This window comes from Silene latifolia, chromosome 11 (genome assembly GCF_048544455.1).
Source record: "Silene latifolia isolate original U9 population chromosome 11, ASM4854445v1, whole genome shotgun sequence".
Taxonomy (NCBI): Eukaryota; Viridiplantae; Streptophyta; class Magnoliopsida; order Caryophyllales; family Caryophyllaceae; genus Silene; species Silene latifolia.
This window is the reverse complement of record NC_133536.1, coordinates 43,037,047-43,058,146: the sequence shown is the minus strand read 5'-3', so window position 1 is coordinate 43,058,146 and position 21,100 is coordinate 43,037,047. Positions and strand designations below refer to the sequence as shown.

The window sequence follows — 21,100 nt, the reverse complement described above, 5'->3', positions numbered from 1 at the left end:
GCGTGACCTATCGTTACAATCGTAAAAGAACAAGCTATCACCTCCAATTGGAATCACATTAAAATCATTTATGCATCTCAAGTTATAACAGTTTAAATACAACTTTGCTGTAATCAGACGACATAACTATTCGATTTTCTCTTTCAAACAACTTAAACGACAACAATGGTAACCAAAAACAACTCAACACTCACAAAACCAGTATTCCTAATCACATGTTACTATCTCCCAAAAGCCAAGCAACAACATACATCATGCACATAGATTATTTAACTTGTCAATCATGATTTACCCACATCTTTTATTCTATACCTTTACGTACAACAATAACATAATATACGGCATAAAATCTCCCTAGTCACATGTTACTAACATAGAAAAAGTAGAAAATCCACTTCCATCACATAAACATGTTCTCCACATGAATTTCATATTCTCATGCAATTCCTTAACTCATCTTTTCAACCAAATCATAGATCACGTTCATACCCGTATTCATACAACTTATTCATCCAATCATATGCACGCAATCATATGCATATACACAATAGTAACCCATAGTAATTCCCATCACAATTCATGTTATCATAAAACAAATATTACCTTCATCCTTTCCACCACACATCCATTCAACTATATAACACTCATCCATCCAACACACACAATAGAGCATTACTAAACACATAGCGATCCCGACTTATATCCCATGGTGACCGGTTCAAAATTGTAAGGCGAGTTCGCGACTTTAAGACGTCTCCCAAGTCTTTGCATTAGCTCCTACAACTTCTACCCCGGGTTCATTTTAATTAGACTCCCTAGGTTCATTAGATTCATTGGTTACAGGTTTCAGGATCGTCGCTCTGATACCATTTGTAACACCCCCATACTCCAAGTGCCTTACCAGGACCACTCAGGTATAAGGATACTACCATCTCGGTTACCCGAGGCAATGATAATCATAAGACAATAAAGAAACATACTTTATTAAATAACTTTAAGTGATTACATAACAAACCATCTGTAAGCAAAATACAATGTTGTTCTCAAACTATAAACCAACTGAATGGAATCGCCTTAACAAACACGGCGGAAGACTAAAGACTCGATATGTGATGACTCCATCCCTGACTAGATCCACGCGTATCCAAGATATACTGTCAAACAATCGCTCACCACCCCGAATGGATCACCACGAGTTTTTAAAACATTTAAACGGGGTCAATACTAATCACACAATTCCAATGTATATATCAACAATAAGACATACAGATGACTTAATTGTCGCGCGCACACACACAACCACACCAATTCCAATCCTCTCAATCACCGATCGTCCTTTGGACCCGACCGCCGCCGATGGGGGACCGCAGCCGTACCCACCAAATCCCCGCTCCACATAGTGAGCGATAACCCTGTCCATTAATGTGCACATCCCTTCGGTGGCGGGTTCCACATAAGGCGAAACTAGGGCGTGAAGCCACTCCCGCAAGTGACCCCACTCGGCCGAGGACACGCCTCGAGAACCATCAACAACGATCACAACCACAATCACAATACAATTATTATATCAAACAACCAAATACAATACATCAACCAATATCCCATTATGGGACTAATGCTGAGTAGGAAATCCTACCTGGTATGCACACAATCGACGGTCTCTCTGCTTTGAATCAAAAAGCTTCCTCTATGAACCCTCCTCCTATCATACAACACATAAAGGCTACCAAATCACATACTACACATAAAACCCCAAATCCCCTAATTAGGGTTTAACCAAAATAAAGGAAAGACAACAAAAAGGGTACATAGATCTTACCCTTGACGCAAGGAACTCAACGGTATGAACAACGATAGAACCGACCTTCCAAACTCCGGAATTGCTAATTATGCGATTAGGATGAAGAACTTGCTTGCTTTCTCTCTTAAACAATAATTTAGGTTTTGCAAAAGTGATTTAGAATAATGACGACAAAGCTTATATACCTCAATCGCGTAATTAACAAAACCCGAGAAAACTCCCTCAGTAAAACCAGGCTACTCGATCGAGTACCCAAGATACTCGATCGAGTACCCCCCTACTCGATCGAGTATCCCAGCTACTCGATCGAGTACCCAACAGGTCAGAAACTTTTCTAAAACGCAACTTACCCCTACTCGACAGAGTAAGGCCTACTCGATAGAGTACCCTAAGACTCATAAATACGGAGTATTATAACACTAGTAGAAAAAACCCCTATCACGACGCAGTTATCGTGGCGGTTCTAATAGAAACGACGCGAAAAGTCCAATAAATTGGCGGGAACGAAATTTTTATGTAGGTAAGAGGTCTATAGTGGCGGTTTAAGTAAGAACCGACGTGATAACATAAGCTTTTTATGGCGGTTCTAAATAGGAAACGCCGCCATAGGTCAATTGTGGCGGTTTTATTTGCAACCGACGTTAAAAATGACGCTAAAAGTTAATACAAAGTGGCAATTTTTTGGACTTAAAAACCGCCATAATATGCTTTTGTGTCAATTTTTAATTAAAACTGACTTTAATAAAAAAAGAATAAAATAAAACCTCCAAAAACCCTTGCATTATACGGCATCTTGATTCCTTTCGTCTCCTTCTTCATTTCCACATCGGCAAACCCTCACAATTCAATCTGGCAAACGAAAACATCCTTTCCTCACGCCACCCTCGACAACCCTCCGTTTCCTTCTCATGCTGCCGTCGATACAAAGCCACCTACCCTTATCCGCAACAACCTCAAAGTTACTTTTGATCATATTTAATTGCATTTACAGTATTTTCATTTAAATCTTTATCAATATAATCAAATTGATTGTTATTGTATTATTGTATTATTGAATTCTACAAAGTATCATCACCACCATCACATGCGATGCCACTTCCCTTTATCCCTCATTCGAACTCTCTTCCGATGCCAACGTTGTTCGCAACAACCGCTGCTGTCCTATGTTCGACGCCACCGTTGTCCGCCACCACTTACTCTTTCCTGGTAAGTTTACATATCCAATTCGGTTTTTGAATTTTCATTTTTCCCCAATTTCCCAAACCCTAATTCTATTGATTATATTTGTGAATCAAGTCTACTTCAACATCCGGCAAATTGAAATGCAGAAAATCATACGACTTGTTATGGTTTATGGAGGTCGATTGTGCTGCTTTGAATGTTCAGAGATATACTTCTTCAAAACCAAATACATCCTTCTCATCAAAACTGTAAGTTTTATATTCGACTCTTGCTACTATTGTTTCGTCAAAGTCATTATGTATGGCATTATTAATTTTACATCTTTTTGCTTGCTTCATGGAAAACACTTTTCATATGGCTCCGCAAAGATTCATTTGCTTTATGTTTGTCGGGTACCCTGCTCTAAATCACCATGGCAATTGTAAAACTTGCTAATTTCTAAACCTTTTAATTCATTTACTCTATATTTTTGGCACATACTCTAGTATCCTGAGATGGAACAGAATATGTAATTGGGTTTCTTCTGCATATCATGATTTTTCTCTCTACTAGTGAAGTACTTTATGCTATGTTTGGGAACTAGAATTTGGAATTCAATTTCAGATTGGGTCAATAAACTGTTTGGAAACTACAAAGATTTGGAATTGGAAGTGATGAAATCCAATCGAATTCCAGCACAGTTCAAAATTATCCCACATTAAATCCTACCTATCACCCCGTCATTTCAATTCACTGTACTCTCTCAGTCTCTCTTCAACTTCCTTCTCCCTCATCTCTTTCATCTGTCATTAAAGCTCATTCAAAGCTCCATTCGACATCTGACTTCAAATTCAACTGATTATTTGACGTGTTTGAGTCCTCAAATATTGTTTTCCAATATTTTTACATTGGCTAAGATTCGATTGATTATTTGAAATTTAGTGATTGATTGTTTTTTTTTATAATTAGAGTATGGATTATTTGTTTGTTTTTGTTAAGGTGTTGAGTTAATTGATATATGGTGGTTGATATTGAGTAATTAGGGTTCAGATTTTAGAATATAGAATTTGTGTTGATAGAACTGCATGCCAACTATTTTTCATTGAATTCCAAGATTCTCCAAACAACTTTTTGGAATTGGAAATAGAATTAAATATGTGCATTTAAATATCTTGAATTAGATTCATGAAAACAAAATTAATTCCAAGTAGCCAAACACTACCTTGTGTCATTTCTTATTGTAATTGTATTGTATAATTCTCGTAATTACTCCGTATTTTTTCCCTTCTAACTATATTCCTTTTCATTAAGGCATAGGTGAATAAGATAATGGTCGTATTATAAGAATAGGTTTTACCTTTCGTTTTTAATTTAAGGTCTGAGTCAAATACTTACTTCTAAGCCTTGAAAGCTTACCGTATCTCACATTTGCATGGTTTTGTTGCAGATGGACCGCTTTATGATTCCTTTACTTATGTATAGGCATTTCATAATGCTAATTCAATATACATAAATACGGAGTATTAGTGTGTAAATGTGGCATTACTTGGTATAATTCAAATTAAGATCAATGTTTTTTTTTCCCTTTTCATTTTTGTTCGGGACTAGCAAAATCCTGAGGCCACACTTTACAATGGAGGAATCCGCCAAGACTACAAGGAATCCAGCATTCATGCAACTTTGCCCACATTTTTGCTCACTATCTCTCCAGTTGATTCTATACATTCTCCGGTACTTCTCTTTTCTTATCATATTTACTATACAACATTACCCTGGTAACCATTCAGCTGTTTTTTCACAACCTCATCACTTATCTGTTCCTTCATGGATTTATAGCATATTTTTAGCTGGAGTACCACCAGAATTGATAGCAGTAGGCTGTATTATAGTAGTCATTTGCTGTGCTGCCCCCGCATTCTGATTTTCATGGATTGGTTGCCACACTTTCTTAACTGGAATTTTTACTAGTTCCTTCCTTCCAATTCTACAGTTTTCACCTGTGTGTCCAATTCCCTTAAACTTGTGACATAAGTGCTTTTTGATTAGTTATAATTCAATGTTTCAATGCTTTTTGATTAGTTTTTTCGTTGTAGCGTGTGTGGTACTCTTGATTATGTGTTTGCTGGGTTGCGTAATAAAGTATTTGTGTCCCATCAGGCTTATTCAAGATAATGTCATTATGTGTTTTTGTTTAAGGTGTGAACAATCATGGAGGTGACATATAAGCTGATTTGAACATTCAGGGAGGTCATGACATACAAGTGACTAGAAGCGCCCAGGTGACGCCCAGGTGACATACAAACTAGTTTGAAGATTTCAGGTACTTAATTTTGCAAATATTTATCGCAAGTTGTAGGACTCAACTCTACATTAAGGCTGGGAGATGTTACTGTCCAGGAGTATATCCAAGTAGGGAAGGGGCTAGATGTTGGTCTAAACCAAATCTTATAAAAGTAGCATGTGGAAAATTAGAGGAGAGCAAACACTCCATCCACATGTGCACAAGTTAGGCAATCGTTTTGAGTTTTTCCGCATGCTTTTGCTACACTTTCGTCGTCACTAATTTAAGTATATTATCTCGGTGAAAACGCCAATAACTTGTAACATCGTATCAGTGTATTATTATGCTTTACAAGTTACTTGAATTCAATGAGAAGTTGTAGATGGTCACAAATTATTGTTTATTCGTAGATCATATTTATTGTGTATAGCCAGCGTGCAGCTCAGTTAATGCTAATCATAAGGTTGATTGATAGTTCAATGTTTATAGTCTCTTAGGTTAATTTCTACGTAGTAAAGTTAAACGTTGGTTTAATAATGTTTGGTTTGATATTCTTACTAATGGTTTTGTTAAATGTGTCATTGCAGATTTAAGAATGTCAATTGGCGAGATGAAGGATGTTAAAGAGGTGTAGACTAACAACTATTTAGGAAATATGTAACGTTGATTAGTCTATTAACTAAGACGTGTATGTGATTATTTTGTATAATTTTGAACATCGACATTATTGTTTTGTCGGATGATATACAAGTTCGTTGGCTTACATTCTTTTGTATGTATTTTTTGTTTATTTCGCTATTTGGCTTTTCAAATCTATAGGACATTAATATTGAAATTTCGGTAGCAAATAATTTTTTTTTTTAAAAAAAATTATCTACGGTGGCGGTTATTAATATGAAACGCCACTATTAGTTCACCTTTAGTGGCGGTTTTTTTACTAACAACCGACGTCAAAGCTACCTTTAGTGGCGGTTCTTTAACAACAACCGACGTTATAGGGAACCTGTACTGCGGGTTGTGGTACAAATTTATTATAGAAATACTTATGGTGGCGGTTTTCCGAAAATAACCGCCATTGTAGATGAATTACAGTGGCGGTTCTTGTCTAACAACCGTCGTTTTATGCAAGTCTATAACGACGGTTATTTTAACAACCGCCACTATAGGTGAGCTATAGCGGCGGTTGTACAACCGCCGTAAAGTTTTATACGACCCCGTGATAAACGACGGACCCTAAACCTCTAAAAACCGCCACAAAAGGTCATTTACGACCGCCACTGTAGGGGTTTTTTCTACTAGTGATATTACACTACCAGTCGAGAAATTTCGACCTACAACATATAATTCCCAACAATTCCTCAAAAAAATTTCGAATAGCAGCATGTAAATGGCGATAAGGCGGGCATAACAGTCAACAACAACAGCATGTAAGCAACAACTGAAGTTAATTAGGTTATGAAAGCATAGAAACCCGTCTGACAGTCGAAAAAATTCGACTGAAACAGCCCTAATCGCGAAATTTCGCACAAAATTCGAATTGAAGCATGTTAAGCATCGACAGGGGTGTGATAACAGTCTAAAACAGCAGCAATTAAGTGACAAGGAAGCTAATTAGACAAATTACAGCAGCAGTAACCAAATTGACAGTCGAAAATTTCGACTGTCCTGAACCCATATCGCATAAATCGTATAAAATTCGAATTAAGCATGCAACATCAGTGAGGAAAGGGAATTGATCATCAAGCAAGACAAGTAAGGGCAACAAAGGCAATTAAAGTCGAAAAATTTCGACTAAACCAAAATTTCGAACCCTAATTCCAATTTTTCATCATAAATTTCAAAATGAACGAAATTAAAATGCATAGAGGATGAAGGAATCACTTGATAATAGAAATCCTACAAAAGCAATTAATCTTCAAATAAACAAGCAAAAGAGGCGATTTTTCGATCGAACAAATCGCAAACCCTAAACCCTTTGAAAACCGTGAAAACGAGCACAAAACAAGGGAAAAATAAGGGGCTTTGAGAGATTAATTAGCAAGCAACAGATTGTAGGAGGCGGATTTAGTATTTCAGCAATTAAAATGGGGATTGGGGTTGATTTTGATCGCAAATAGGAGTTGAGGGACGAAAGAAAATAGGGAAGATTGAAATAAGAAACAAAAGAAAGAGTTAAAGGAGAAAAACTCCCTGTGTCCTTCCCATTTTACTCGATCGAGTGGTTTTAAACCACTCGATCGAACACTTTGATGCTTCATCTGCTCGATCGAGTAGAAATCTACTCGATCGAGAAGTCCCCTTTATTGCTTCACTCGATCGATTAAAAGAAGCACTCGATCGACCAATTTTCCACTCGATCGAGTACAAAAAGTACTCGATCGAGCTCTTTTCTCGCGTAAGCTCTTGAATTTCGTCTATTCTTCCCTTGGAATGCGTAAAACTTCCCCAAACCTGCATAAGAACACTTGCAAAAATATCCAAACATACCAAATACGCTTATAAACAGTCTATAGTCTTAATTCTACGCTAAAAACAGTCTAAAAGCTAATTGTCCTAATTAAAAGCAATAAAACAAATTCAACGGAAGATTCAAAAATTATCTATTACACAGTGTTACACGGGGCATTTCCCCGCTCAGTTCCCAATGCAATTCAGTAGCCCCTAGGAGGGCTCTTGACTGGAGGACGTCATCTCAGCAACGTTGATTGTCCTCTTCAACTTCCATGAGCATGAATCATCATTTGAAACGGTAGGAGGGGAGTAGTTCACATCCACATAAGCACGAACTTTCCTCATCCTTGCTCCTCTATCACCGTCTTTAGCATCCTTACTTCCAATTTGATTGACAGCAGTTGCACAACATCCTTTGACAGCTCCTTCATTGCTTTCATCTGTACCTGCAGCAAGGAAAACAGACGAACTTTCCTCCTTTTTGCTCTCAGTCTGAGGCGGAGGGGTAACAATTGCAGCACAATACTCCAAATTCTCAACTGGAGTGTCAATAATAGGGTCAATAGAAGAGAGAGCATTGCAAGGCTGAGCTTGCATGGGAGCCATCCGGGACTTAGACTGATGAAAAATCAGCTCCTCATCCCCTACTTGAAAGGTCAAAGTCTTCCCCCCGACGTCTATAACCGCACGGGCAGTAGACAAAAATGGTCTCCCTAAAATAATAGGCGTGTGTTCATCTTCGGGGATGTCTAAGTGTAACACCCCCATACTCCGAGTGCCTTACCAGGACCACTCAGGTATGAAGACATCACCATCTCGGTTGCCCGAGGTATGATAATCAAATAGACAAAACAGAAACAACATTTATTATAAGTAATTTAATGAATAAGTACAATCCTCGAAACCAAACTGAAAGTACAATACATTATGCCAAACTATCTGTTCTCAACTAAAATGTAAGTAAATACTAAACTACAGCGGAAGACTCTATCGTCATGTCGTGGCCATCCCAGCTATCCCAGTATCATCTCTATACCTGTTCAATATCCGCTCACCATCCCCGAATGGATCACCGCAGGTTTACAAAACAACACCGGGTCAGTACTAATCACACAATCAATATAGATAACAACAATAAGACAAACAGACAATTTGAATCACACACACACACACACCACCAACTCCCATCGTCTCAATCCGACCGTCCACTTTGGACCGACCACCGCCGATGGGGGACCGCAGCCGTTCCCACCTAAGCCCCGCTCATCGTACGAGCGATAACCCCGTCCATTAATGTGCACATCCCCTTTCGTGGCGGGTTCCACGAAGGGCGAAACTAGGGCGTGAGATCACTCCCGCAAGTGACCCCACTCAACCGAGAACGCATCTCGAGAACCATCAACAAACACAACCACAATCACAATCACAATCACAATCATCATATCAAACAACTAACTACAAAGACATCACCAATATCCCATTATGGGACTAATGCGAGTAGGAAATCCTACCCGGAAAGCACAACACGCAGACGGTATCTACAAATTTGTCTCAAAACGCCTCTTCTACGAATTCTCCTCCTAACATATAACACATAAAGACTACCAATTACTTACTATTCATAAAACCCCCAAATCCTAAATTAGGGTTTGACCAAACCTAGCAAAACATTATATAAATTATATTAAAAGCTTACCCTCGACGCAAGGAATCCAACGACACGAACTACGATATACGAACCGACCGTCGAACTCGGGAATTGTTAAGGATGCGATTAGGAAGATGATCGATCGCTTTCTCTCTTAAACAGGTTTTAGGTTTTGGTAAAAGTGAATTAAAACAACGACGATTATGTTTAAATACCCTAATCGCATAATTAACAAAACCCGCGAAAAACTCCCCGTAAACCGGACACTCGATCGAGTACCCAAGGTACTCGATCGAGTACCCCCCTACTCGATCGAGTGCCCCAGCTACTCGATCGAGTGCCCAACAGGTCAGAAACTATTTTGCTTCGCCACTTACCCTTACTCGACAGAGTAAGGCCTACTCGATAGAGTACCCCCAAGACTATAAATACGGAGTATTACACTAAGACAACGAAATCAACAGGAATAAAGAACCTCCCGATCCTCACAGGTACGTCTTCTACTATACCTAGTGGCCGTGATATACTACAGTCGGCCATCTGGACTGTCATGTTAGTGCAACTCAGCTTTGTCAAACCAAGTCTCTTAGCCAGAGATAGCGGTAAGACACTCACGCTAGCGCCTAAATGGCATAGCGCATTATCAATCAAATAATTACCGATATGATACGGAATTGAAAAACTACCAGGGTCTGACTGCTTAGGAGGTAACTTATTTTGAAATAGGGCTGACCCCACCTCAGTCAAAGCTACGGTCTCACTATCATTAATACTCCTCTTACGCGATAAAATTTCTTTCATAAACTTAAGATAAGAGGGTACCTTTGTCAGCAACTCAGTGAACGGCACAGTGACTTCCAAGCTTTTCATAAGTTCGACAAATTTGCCGAATTGTTGATTGGCTTTAGTATTCTGCAGACACCTCGGGAAGGGAACCGTGATAGGTATCTCGAGTCCCTTGTTTCTCTCTTCCAATGTGTCTTCCGGTGCAATTTCTGTATCCTTTGGACGCTTCTTACCTCTCGAACGAGGTCTTTCCGGTGATTTATCGCTTAAACGAGCACTAGCAGGCTCTCGAATAAGCTTCCCGTCATCAAAACTACTCGATCGACCAATATACCCATTCGATCGAGTAGAATCTTCAATAATATCACTCGATCGAGTGAAATTTTCACTCGATCGAGCAATTCCACTTTGCTCTTCACTCGATCGAGTAGATAAACTACTCGATCGACCAGTACCATTTCCTTGATCACTCGATCGAGTGGAAAAACCACTCGATCGAGCACTTTCATCCCCAAATCTGCTCGATCGACCACCTGAAACCAGTCGATCGAGCACTTGCTTTGTCGTGAGCTCACTTTCTTCGACAGAACACTGTTCATCATCAGTTTTAGCCTTCCTCGGGTCTGATTTTTGCATTTCCGGTCCCTCATATGAACGACCGCTTCTCAGATTAATGAAATTTACCGTCTCATGTGGATTCTTCTCATTTTGAGTCGGTAATTGACCCTGCTTTCTTGTGGATTGGTTCATGGCTAGTTGGGCAACTTGAGTTTCAAGTGCCTTTATGGACGCATCTTTCTGTTGATCACTCAGCTGAAATTGCTTTGTAAAAGCTTGCAACATAGACTTAAGCTCACCATTTTCACTCACCCCACCAGAAGATGATGCACCATGGTTAGGAGGAGCAAAGGAAGGAGGCTTTTGAAAGCCTTGTTGATTCTTATGTGGAGGAACATAAGGCTGCTGCTGGTGCGGAGGAGGTGTAGGATTAAGCACATTTTGACTAGTCCACCTCAAATTGGGATGGACTGCCCCTTGATTATTATAATAGGAACCTCCTTCTTGCCTATATTGCTGAAAGGCAAGGACTTGTTCCTTCTCTACAAGACAGCCAACAACACTGTGGCCATCATTACCCTCACATCTCTCACATGAAACGGTCTCTCCTCTAGTAAGAACATGGACCGTCTGAGGCTCCCCAGCAGCTTGTAACTCCAACTTGTCAAATCTAGCATTCATGGTCTCCAGCTGAGCCAAAACCTGCTTATCAACTGCATGAACTGTTCTTATCCCATCCCTCGGGTTTCCATACTCAGCACTATGATTAGCCATCTCTTCAATAAGAGACCACCCCTTATCATCATCAGTGTTCTCCTGAAATCTCCCACTAGATGCCGCATCAAGTATGGCTCTGTGGTCGTCATACAGCCCATTGTAGAACTGATTAGCTAGAAACCATGGGTCAAAACAATGATGAGGAATAGACCTCACCAACTTCTTGAATCGCGACCATGCTTCATAGAAACTTTCATCGGGAGCCTGTCTGAAGCTAGTAATCTTGGCCCTCAGCAGATTGGTGCGTTGTGGAGGGAAATATCTCTTGTAAAATGCAAGAGCAAGAGACTCCCAATCTGTAACCCCAGCAGCTGTGCGGTCCAAGTCAATCAGCCACTCCCTGGCTGAGTCAGCTAAAGAGAAAGGAAATAAAACTTCCTTAATCTTATCTTGAGTTACCCCCTTAGTGGCGGGGATAGTAGAACAGTAATCGGTAAAGGTCTCCATATGCTTCCTCGGATCTTCACCTGCCACACCTCTATAAATATTTCTCTCCACCAGATTGATATAAGAAGGACGGATGTCGAATGTATTCCCATCCTCAGTCTGGAGATTGAAACCCTTCGGAATAGAGGATGCTTTGGGCACTGAATGACTAGAAAGCTTGGGCATCTTTACTGTAGAAATCGGACTGTCTTCGAAAAGAGAGTGATGTAGCTCTGGCTCGAAAGTACTCAAGTCTTCCTTTCGTGATTTCCTTTGCAAACGGAGTCTATGCCTGAATAATCTCTCTGGCTCTGAATCAGCTGAAACTAATTCAAACCTGTTTGACCTGGGCATAAACAACACTGAAAGAAAATAATAAGAACGGACTCAAGGAATAGAAATTCCCTGAGATGGATAAAATTAACGGAACGAAAACAAATAGGGCAATTGCCACTCCGGCAACGACGCCAAAATTTGACACGTCTGTCGTGTACCTGTCAAAAATAAACTAACTAAACTAACTATATAGCTAGGGAAGTCAGGTCGATCTCCACAGGGAGGCAAGATATCTGTAGTGGTCCGTCTATTTAGTCACAAATTGGGGGTGTTGGTTGAATTGTTATCTAACCTACGAGTTTTAAAGGAAAGAGAAATAAAGGCAAGAGCAATAAAAGCAGAGAAATAAGGATAAAACTATCAGATAGAGAGGGACATGTCAGGATTTCGGTTCACTACGGTAGTCCAGTGACTCACTCGGTGTAAACGACTCGGGCAATTAATATAAGACGGATGTTGAAAGGTCCTTTCGGTCCACTTTCTATCCTAAAATACCGCTAACTTAATTTTCATTCTCGTCAGGGTAGTCTACTGTTCATAGCAGGCCTATTTAGTCCAATCTTTCGATCTAGGATTAATTTTAACCAGATTAAAGGTTAACTCAGAAGTGTGCACTCAACTAAGTCGAATAAATACAATTAAATTGCTATGGTGACAGAGCCTTGTAATTAATTCATCTGATTCATTCACTACATTGTCACATTCCTACCGCAGATCCCCTAATCCCAACATAAAGGGGGTTTAGCTACTCATATCGCTAATTAAACTAACAGCAGATAAATTCCCAGCAGTAAACATTATGAAATAACAATAAAATTGCATAAAGGAGAAATTAGGGCAAAAAGAATTAAATGGAGTAACAAGAAATCAAAGCAAACAATGATTAATTATTAATAAGGAAAGAGAAAGGAATTACAATCCAAGCGAATCCGGCGTAAAGAACACAAAATCCGAGTGAAAACAATCCGAGAACAAGGTTACAGTGAAGAGAAAAGCAACGCAGTAAAGTTTACAGTAGAAATTTTAGATAATGAAAAGATAGATCCTAATGACCTAGTAAAGCGTGCTTAAATAGCAAAGTAATTAAGTTTAGCGAAATAAACATAACACGGGCTGTTTAGAAGCCCATAACAGCAAAACCACTCGATCGAGCAAAACCCCATCAGCAACTACTCGATCGAGTAGAAAGTTACTCGATCGAGTAACCTGTCTTTCTGCAAGCTAAGGATCGAGTGGAAAACCACTCGATCGACCACCCTGGGACGTAAAAACGACTCAATCGAGTGGTAGAACTGCTCGATCGAGTACTTTGTCTTCATTTCAGCTCAAGTCCGCGCCTAAATGTCTCGTAATCCATGCCATGACGCTTCCAAACATAGTATCTCACTCAGGAAAAATCCCGTCTCCTCTAAATGCATGCAAAAAGGACGAAAAAGGGTACGATTCCACTACTTTCGCGTTCATTTCTACAAAATGGACAAAACGAACCAAAGTAGCCAATTCGGGGCAAAATACCATAAAAACAGTATAAAAATGTATAGAAATACGTGCTGAAATAGGCTAAAAAAGACTATATAAAAAGCACGTATCAACTCCACTCAGCCGAGGGCGCACCTCGCGAACCACATACAATTACAACCTGGTCGGACTATGTCTTTTCGGTAACTTGTCGTTAGGAGCACCTAGACCAAAACACAATTTATAACTTCACAAACAACTCTACAATTAGTAAAGAGGCAAGTAAAGGTCGGATCCCAAGGGACGGGAATTGAAATGAGATTTGTTTTGTAACTAGCGGTGTCTTAGGGGTGTCACAATTAGGGTTGATGTAGAAGGTCACTAAACTAAATAGCAATGAAAGTAAACAAGCAAGATGAATTAAAAAGGGTTGTAAACAATTGATAAAAAGCACTAGGGTGTCATGGGGTCATAGGGGATTCATGGGAATTGATCATACAAACATGTTCTCAAATTATAAGCAAGCAATTATTATTGTGATGGATTGAGTTGGTTTATATCTTACAATCCTAGGAAAGTTTGGGTCCCGGAGCCGAATCGATTAGATTGTACAACACCTACAAGTCGACTTAATCTTCCCTACTCAACAACATGCATGGTCTAATGAGACTCGAGTTGGTTTATGTCTTACAAGTCTCATTGAAAAGATAGGTGATGGGTAAAAAATGCAAGGATTCATAGGCTCACATTTCATCAAACATAACATGTGCATGAGTTGAGATCACAACAAGCAAGCAAATAAACCATGAAAGCATATTAATTTAAGCATGAATCATTCCCCATGTTGGTTTCCCCTAATTACCCATTAACCCTAATTATACCTACTAATGATTCCAATAAGAAAGCAAAGAATAAAAGAAGTATTTGATGCTTGATTGGAAGGTTGTCAATCTCCCAATAATAACCCAAATAATCTTCAATTACCCAAAATAAAGGATGAATAAGAGAGAGATTAAGGAAATAAAACTTGTATTAAAACTTGATTAATTGTTGATTACAAGATTAAAGAGAGATTTGATTGATATTAACTACACTAAAGATTGCTAAGAAGAACATGCTCTTCTAATTAGACTAATGGGGTATTTATAGTGGGGATTAGGTGTAGGAATTAGGGTTAACTAAGGGCTTAAATGACGATTAAGTCCCTACTTAAGGAAACGCCGGTCTTTTTGGAAGGATGGGCATCTTTCTTGAAGCTTGAAGAAACGAAATTGGTCTGCCTTGGAATCCGTGTGTCTTTAGCACGAGACGGGCGGATTCTGTTGTTTCTGCCCGGGCGTCTTGGGGTGAAGACGGGCGTCTTCTGGAGCTGCTGCCCGAGCGTCTTGGGCTGAAGACGCACGGATTGTGGTGGTGGAGACGGGCGTCTTCTGGGGAAGACGCACGGATTGCTGGGCAGTTTTGTTTCTTCTTCTTTTCTTCCTTTTTCTTCATAAGATCCTTGGGGATTTCCTCGGGGATGCAAGGATCTTTTCTCATCATTGCCCATCTACTATAGTATGTACATTGGCCTTCTAATCTTGTCTCTCCTTGATGCTTGGTCATTGAATTCAATCAATTTAGTCTCGTTTTGCCATGAAAATGAAAGGTTTGCACTCCTTTCCTACCAAGGACACAAAACCTCAAAGAATATGCAAAACAAAGAACTAAAGACAATAAATGACCCAAATATGCACTAAAAAGCATGGGAACAAGGCTAATTCGGGGACTAAATATGCTCTAATTACGGTCACATCAAATATCCCCAAACCGAACCTTTGCTCGTCCCGAGTAAAGAGGTGGCAAAGATTAGGACCATTATTTAAACTAACTTAATAACATAGCTGATATGAGACAATTAGCGGGTCTCACTCCGCCCCTTCAACTCACAACAAGACAACCATGAGGTAGGATGCCTTCTTGCACGGCAAGGTGGGTCTTGCCAAAATGGCGACACATCCAAACATTAAGCACACAAAATCAAATAATGGATGCATCTACAAAAGAATAGCCACTTTCCTCATCTAAGTGGCGGAAATTATCTACAAGGGAAGCAATATAAGGGTACACACGCCTTCATAGATGCAATTTCTTCAAACTACTAAGCCTAGAAGGATACCAATAAATCACCTCCAAATTGTGTCAAGCTAGGGTACCTTTGTTCTCAATCGTTAAATTCTTTTGTCAAGAATAGACTCCCTATGGTGTTAGAAACACTGGAGGATCGCGGAATTCCCCCTCTTGCCTAGACAAGAAGAAGGGTCGTCCCCTCTCTACCATGCACAAAAATGGATACGATGGATAAAGGGATCAATAGATATTTGAGTTTCACTTTGGGAGTTTGCTTTGTTGGTTGTTTTTCCCCCCAATTTCTTGTGGCATGTAACATTTGAGAACACTTTCTTGCCATTTCTTTTTGATTTTTGGCATTTCAACACTTGACAACTTTCAACTTTTCTTTGCACTTCTTTTGAACATTTTCAAAGTCACCTCATATGTAGTGAGGGTGGCTTATATTTGAAGCTTTTAGGAGTTCTATTTTTGATCCTCTTTTTATTTATGCATTTTTTTTGCAAACTTTCTTTCACTTTTCATTTCATTGAACTCAAATTGATTTCTTTTTGTGCCGATTCCCTTTGTTGACAAAATATATGGTAGAACATGGATGATGGATGGATGGATGCATGGTTTCAAGGGTCACCTTGGAATAAACGGTAGCCAAGGAGTTATCACACCACAAGGTACTCTTGACTAGGCCTTAATCCATGGGTCAAAGGATACTAGCATGACACATCCTAGGGTGTTTTACAACTATTCTAACAATCAAAGTCTTAAGAAGAAAAAGCATCTACTAGGGCCTATATACATTTGTCAAGCTTCCCAAGTAGATGGTTTCGCAAAATTTTTCTAACATGCAAACTACATGCCATGATGCAACTAGCATATATACATCCTAATGCAAATGATTCTACCAACTAATATGTCATATAAACTAAATGCAAGTCCTAAGTTCACATTGTTGTACCGCATCAATCAAAATAAAGCCACATAGTCATTAACATAAAAAGGAAAAAGGAGATTGGAAAGATCATACCATTCGGTCTTCAATATCCTCATGTCTCGGATGTGGCGTAGTCGATCAATGTGAACAAGGATGAAACAAACACAATATATACAACAATATATACATGACTACACTACAAAGGAAATGAACTTGTTTTTGGTTTTTCAATTTTTCAAATTTTTATGGTTTTTTTTTGAAATTTTTCAGTTTTTTTGGATTTTTGAATAAAAGTTAAGTTAGAATTCCCCATTCCCACACTAATATGGGCATTGTCCTTAATGGCCAAAATGATGGGAAATCATGCAAGCATGATGCATGAATTCTACACTAAATGCAAGCTACACAAATCTACACTACATGATGCATGGTTTTTTGTTTATGACGGAGAGCGTAATTTAGATTACCTCCCATTGCGTATGCATGTAATTCCCCAAACCGAGTTAGACATTATTTCTAATGTCCGAAAGTTGGGTGTAGTTCATGCACACACGATGCAATGCATGAAACTAAATTTGTCATTTTGGATTTTCAAAAGTGGGAACAATGAAATAAGAACACCTCAATGGGGCCGAGGTGTTAGTCCTCTATGTTTCTAGGACTACTCCAACCATGATCAAGATAAAGTAAATAAAACAAAAAAAGAAGTAAACAAACCTCAAGAGGGTAGGAGCCTCCAAAGCTTGCTAGTCTTCCATCATATCATCATCTTCCTCAATAGAAGTGGACTCATCACCACTTCCCTCTTCACTTTCTTGTTCACTTTGTTCATCATTCTCTTCTTCTTCTTCACTAGCCTCTTCATCAATGCTATCAACAACCGCATCACCGACAACCTCATCGTCACCCGGAATCTCACCCCTAGATGCACTCGGAAAGAAGACTTCCCTATCCGCCTAACTAGGCAAAGGTCATGAAGGATCAAGTAGTCCTTGCCTAGCTAAATGAAGGAGGGGTGGATATTGGGCTAAGTAAGCATCTTCCCGATCCTTAAAAGCTTGCTTGTGCATCTCTTGCATGAGTAGAGTCATATAATCTTTGCTTGCTTCAACACCTTCGGGTTTGAACTCTTGGTACTTGAAAGGATAGCTTAGGGTGGTGTGACAATGGAAGAGGAGGGCATTTCAATTTCACCCCTTTGTTGTCGGATAATGTATTAGGCCTCTTTTGAGAGGGGAAGGAGGTAGTTGGTCCGATGGACACTTAAAACGACAAATCTTCGAAGGCAATGTAAAAGATCTAGCCTCACTAGTGAGCCACCCATACTTGGTGTCAAGAGGGTTATGAGAGACCCACTTGTATTTGTATATCATAGTATCAATATCAGTGAGATGACCACCCTTCTTCGCCACATACTTGCTATTCTTGTTGAAGTTCGGATCAAAGTATTTAGCCAAAAGAGTGACTAGACCTCCATTCACAATAACGGTAGTGCATTGCTTCCCACAATCAACATATAGCCATCTATCCACCAAAAGCCTTAGAGAGTTGAAAGGCTTAGTGAATTCCCTTCCAATGTTCAAGGCCGACTCAAGAAGAACAAAATCAAGCTTGGTAAAGTGGTTGGTGTCTTTTCTTGCAATGATGGTGTTCCCTATGACCTTGTGCCACACTCTAATGCCCGGATGGTGGACTAATAGAGCGCGACTAGCATGATAGTTCTCAAATTTCCTTCTGGAAATCGCCTCCCAAAGAGGATCGGGGTCATACTTGCCAACATTCTTGAAATAACTAGGTGAATCACTAAGACCCAATGCTTTACCCATTTCCTCAAAGGTGACGCGCCTACTCACATTAGCTAGGCGGAACTCGATGTTTTCCATAGTCTCTACCTTTGTAACTTTCAAAGAACTCAAGAATTCTAAGGTAAGGGAAGGGTATGTCAATTCTTTTGTAGCAAACAATTTGTTCAACCCCATGGCTTCAAAGAAGGCCTTAGTTTGCTCGAATACACCCAACTTATTCAAGGCATCTTCACAAATAAACTTGGTGGATAGAAAGGATTTTCTAGCATACTTGGCAAAAGTTTCCCTATGGGAGTTAGAAATGAAAATTACCTCCGGATAGTTCGAAAGTTGAGCAATTTCCGAAGTGGTTGAAGTGGTTGCTTCCAAGGGAGGTTGTTGTTGTTGCACTTCCAAGTTTGAACTAGCTACCACCATAGCCAATGAGGCTTTCTTTGCTTGAAGACTCTTTTGTCTTGTTGAGAGTGCTTTTGCCTTAGGTGCCTTTGTTGCTCCTTTTGTCCTTGCCAATGATGATTTAACCAAGAAAAGAGTGAAAATCTTCAATTTCCAAGTATACCCATTGGTCGGAACTAAATCTTTTCGGTAACTTGTCGTTAGGAGCACCTAGACCAAAACACAATTTATAGCTTCACAAACAACTCTACAATTAGTAAAGAGGCAAGTAAAGGTCGGATCCCAAGGGACGGGAATTGAGATGAGATTTCTATTGAGACTAGTGGTGTCTTAGGGGTGTCACAATTTGGGTTGATGTAGAAGGTCACTAAACTAAATAGCAATGAAAGTAAACAAGCAAGATGAATTAAAAGGGTTGTAAACAATTGATTAAAAGCACTAGGGTATCATGGGGTCATAGAGGATTCATGGGAATTGATCATACAAACATGTTCTCAAATTATAAGCAAGCAATTATTGTTGTGATGGATTGAGTTGGGTTATATCTTACAATCCTAGGAAAGTTTGGGTCCCGGAGCCGAATCGATTAGATTGTACAATACCTACAAGTCGACTTAGTCTTCCCTACTCAACAACATGCATGGTCTAATGAGACTCAAGTTGGTTTATGTCTTACAAGTCTCATTGAAAAGATGGGTGATGGGTAAAAAATGCAAGGATTCATAGGCTCGCATTTCATCAAACATAACATGTGCATGAGTTGAGATCAAAACAAGCAAGCAAATAAACCATGAAAGCATATTAATTTAAGCATGAATCATTCCCCATGTTGGTTTCCCCTAATTACCCATTAACCTTAGCTAGGTGACTATTCACTCATTATCATGTTGAACATGCTAACAATGTTGTCAATCATACCAACAAAGTGAAACATGATGAATAAATGAAAGTAATTAACAATAATTAAAATGAGATTAAGAGAATTATACCTACTAATAATTCCAATAATAAAGTAAAGAATAAAAGAAGTACTTGATGCTTGATTGAGAGGTTGTCAATCTCCCAATAATAACCTAAATAATCTTCAATTACCCAAAATAAAGGATGAACAAAAGAGAGATTAAGGAAATAAAACTTATATTAAACTTGATTAATTGTTGATTACAAAACTAAAGAGAGATTTGATTGATATTAACTACTCTAAGAATTGATAAGAAGAACATGCTCTTCCAATTAGACTAATGGGGTATTTATAGTGGGGATTAGGTATAGGAATTAGGGTTAACTAAGGGCTTAAATGACGATTAAGTCCCTACTTAAGGAAACGCCGGTATTTTCGGAAGGATGGGCATCTTTCTTTGAAGTTTGAAGAAACGAAGTTGTGCTGTCTTGGAATCCGTGCGTCTTAGGCACGGGACGGCCGGATTCTACTGTCTCTGCCCAGGCGTCTTTGGGAGAAGACGGGCGTCTTCTGGTGTTGCTGCCCGGGCGTCTTGTAAGGAAGACGCACGGATTGTGGCTTGGTGGACGGGCGTCTTCTTGGGAAGACGCACGGATTGTCATGCAGCGTGCTTTCTTCTTCTTTTCTTCCCTTTTCTTCATAAAATCCTTGGGGATTTCCTCGGGGATGCAAGGATCTTTTCTCATCATTGCTCATCTACTATAATATGTACAAAGACCTTATAATCTTGTCTCTCCTTGATGCTTGGTCATTGAATTCAATCAATTTAGCCTCATTTTGCCATGAAAATGCAAGGTTTGCACTCCTTTCCTACCAAGGACACAAAACCTCAAAGAATATGCAAAAAAAAGAACTAAAGACAATAAATGACCCAAATATGCACTAAAAAGCATGGGAACAAGGCTAATTCGGGGACTAAATATGCTCTAATTATGGTCACATCAAATATCCCCAAACCGAACCTTTACTCGTCCCGAGTAAAGAGGTGAGAAAGACTAGGACCATTATTTAAACTAACCTAATAACATAGCCGATGTGAGACAATTAGCGGGTCTCACTTCGCCCCTTCAACTCACAACAAGACAACCATAAGGTAAGATGCCTTCTTGCAAGGCAAGGCGGGTCTTGCCAAAATGGCGACACATCCAAACATTAAGCACACAAAATCAAATAATGGATACATCTACAAAAGAATAGCCACTTTCCTCATCTAAG

At 39.4% G+C, this 21,100-nt stretch overlaps 1 protein-coding gene and 1 non-coding gene across 3 annotated transcripts; both read left to right on the top strand.

The window, feature by feature from the left end:
* Positions 1-2,598: 2,598 nt before the first annotated feature.
* LOC141614822 (uncharacterized) lies at positions 2,599-5,999 on the top strand. Of its 2 annotated transcripts, none has more exons than XR_012529391.1 (5): positions 2,599-3,007; positions 3,098-3,231; positions 4,410-4,693; positions 5,159-5,282; positions 5,831-5,999. XR_012529391.1 is itself a non-coding variant. In XM_074433549.1 (5 exons), the coding sequence occupies exons 1-4, from the start codon at positions 2,891-2,893 to the stop codon at positions 5,162-5,164; spliced, it is 348 nt and encodes a 115-aa protein (XP_074289650.1). In that variant the 5' UTR covers positions 2,599-2,890; the 3' UTR covers positions 5,165-5,282; positions 5,831-5,999. The 2 variants fall into 2 exon arrangements, 1 of the variants encoding a protein (XP_074289650.1); XM_074433549.1 differs by having other exon boundaries at positions 3,130-3,231; positions 4,571-4,693.
* A 5,594-nt stretch (positions 6,000-11,593) lies between these two features.
* Positions 11,594-11,700, top strand: LOC141615792 (small nucleolar RNA R71). The gene has a single exon (XR_012530189.1). It is a non-coding gene; the product is annotated as a small nucleolar RNA R71 (small nucleolar RNA).
* The last annotated feature ends 9,400 nt before the right edge of the window (positions 11,701-21,100 follow it).

What these genes read in the sequence shown, in the direction of transcription:
- LOC141614822 (XM_074433549.1), top strand. Translation starts at nt 2,891, where the DNA reads ATGCCACTTCCCTTTATCCCTCATTCGAACTCTCTTCCGATGCCAACG. An exon ending in CCACCACTTACTCTTTCCTG is followed by an intron (nt 3,008 to 3,129) that starts GTAAGTTTACAT and finishes ATTGAAATGCAG; the next exon opens with AAAATCATACGACTTGTTAT. An exon ending in ACATCCTTCTCATCAAAACT is followed by an intron (nt 3,232 to 4,570) that starts GTAAGTTTTATA and finishes GTTCGGGACTAG; the next exon opens with CAAAATCCTGAGGCCACACT.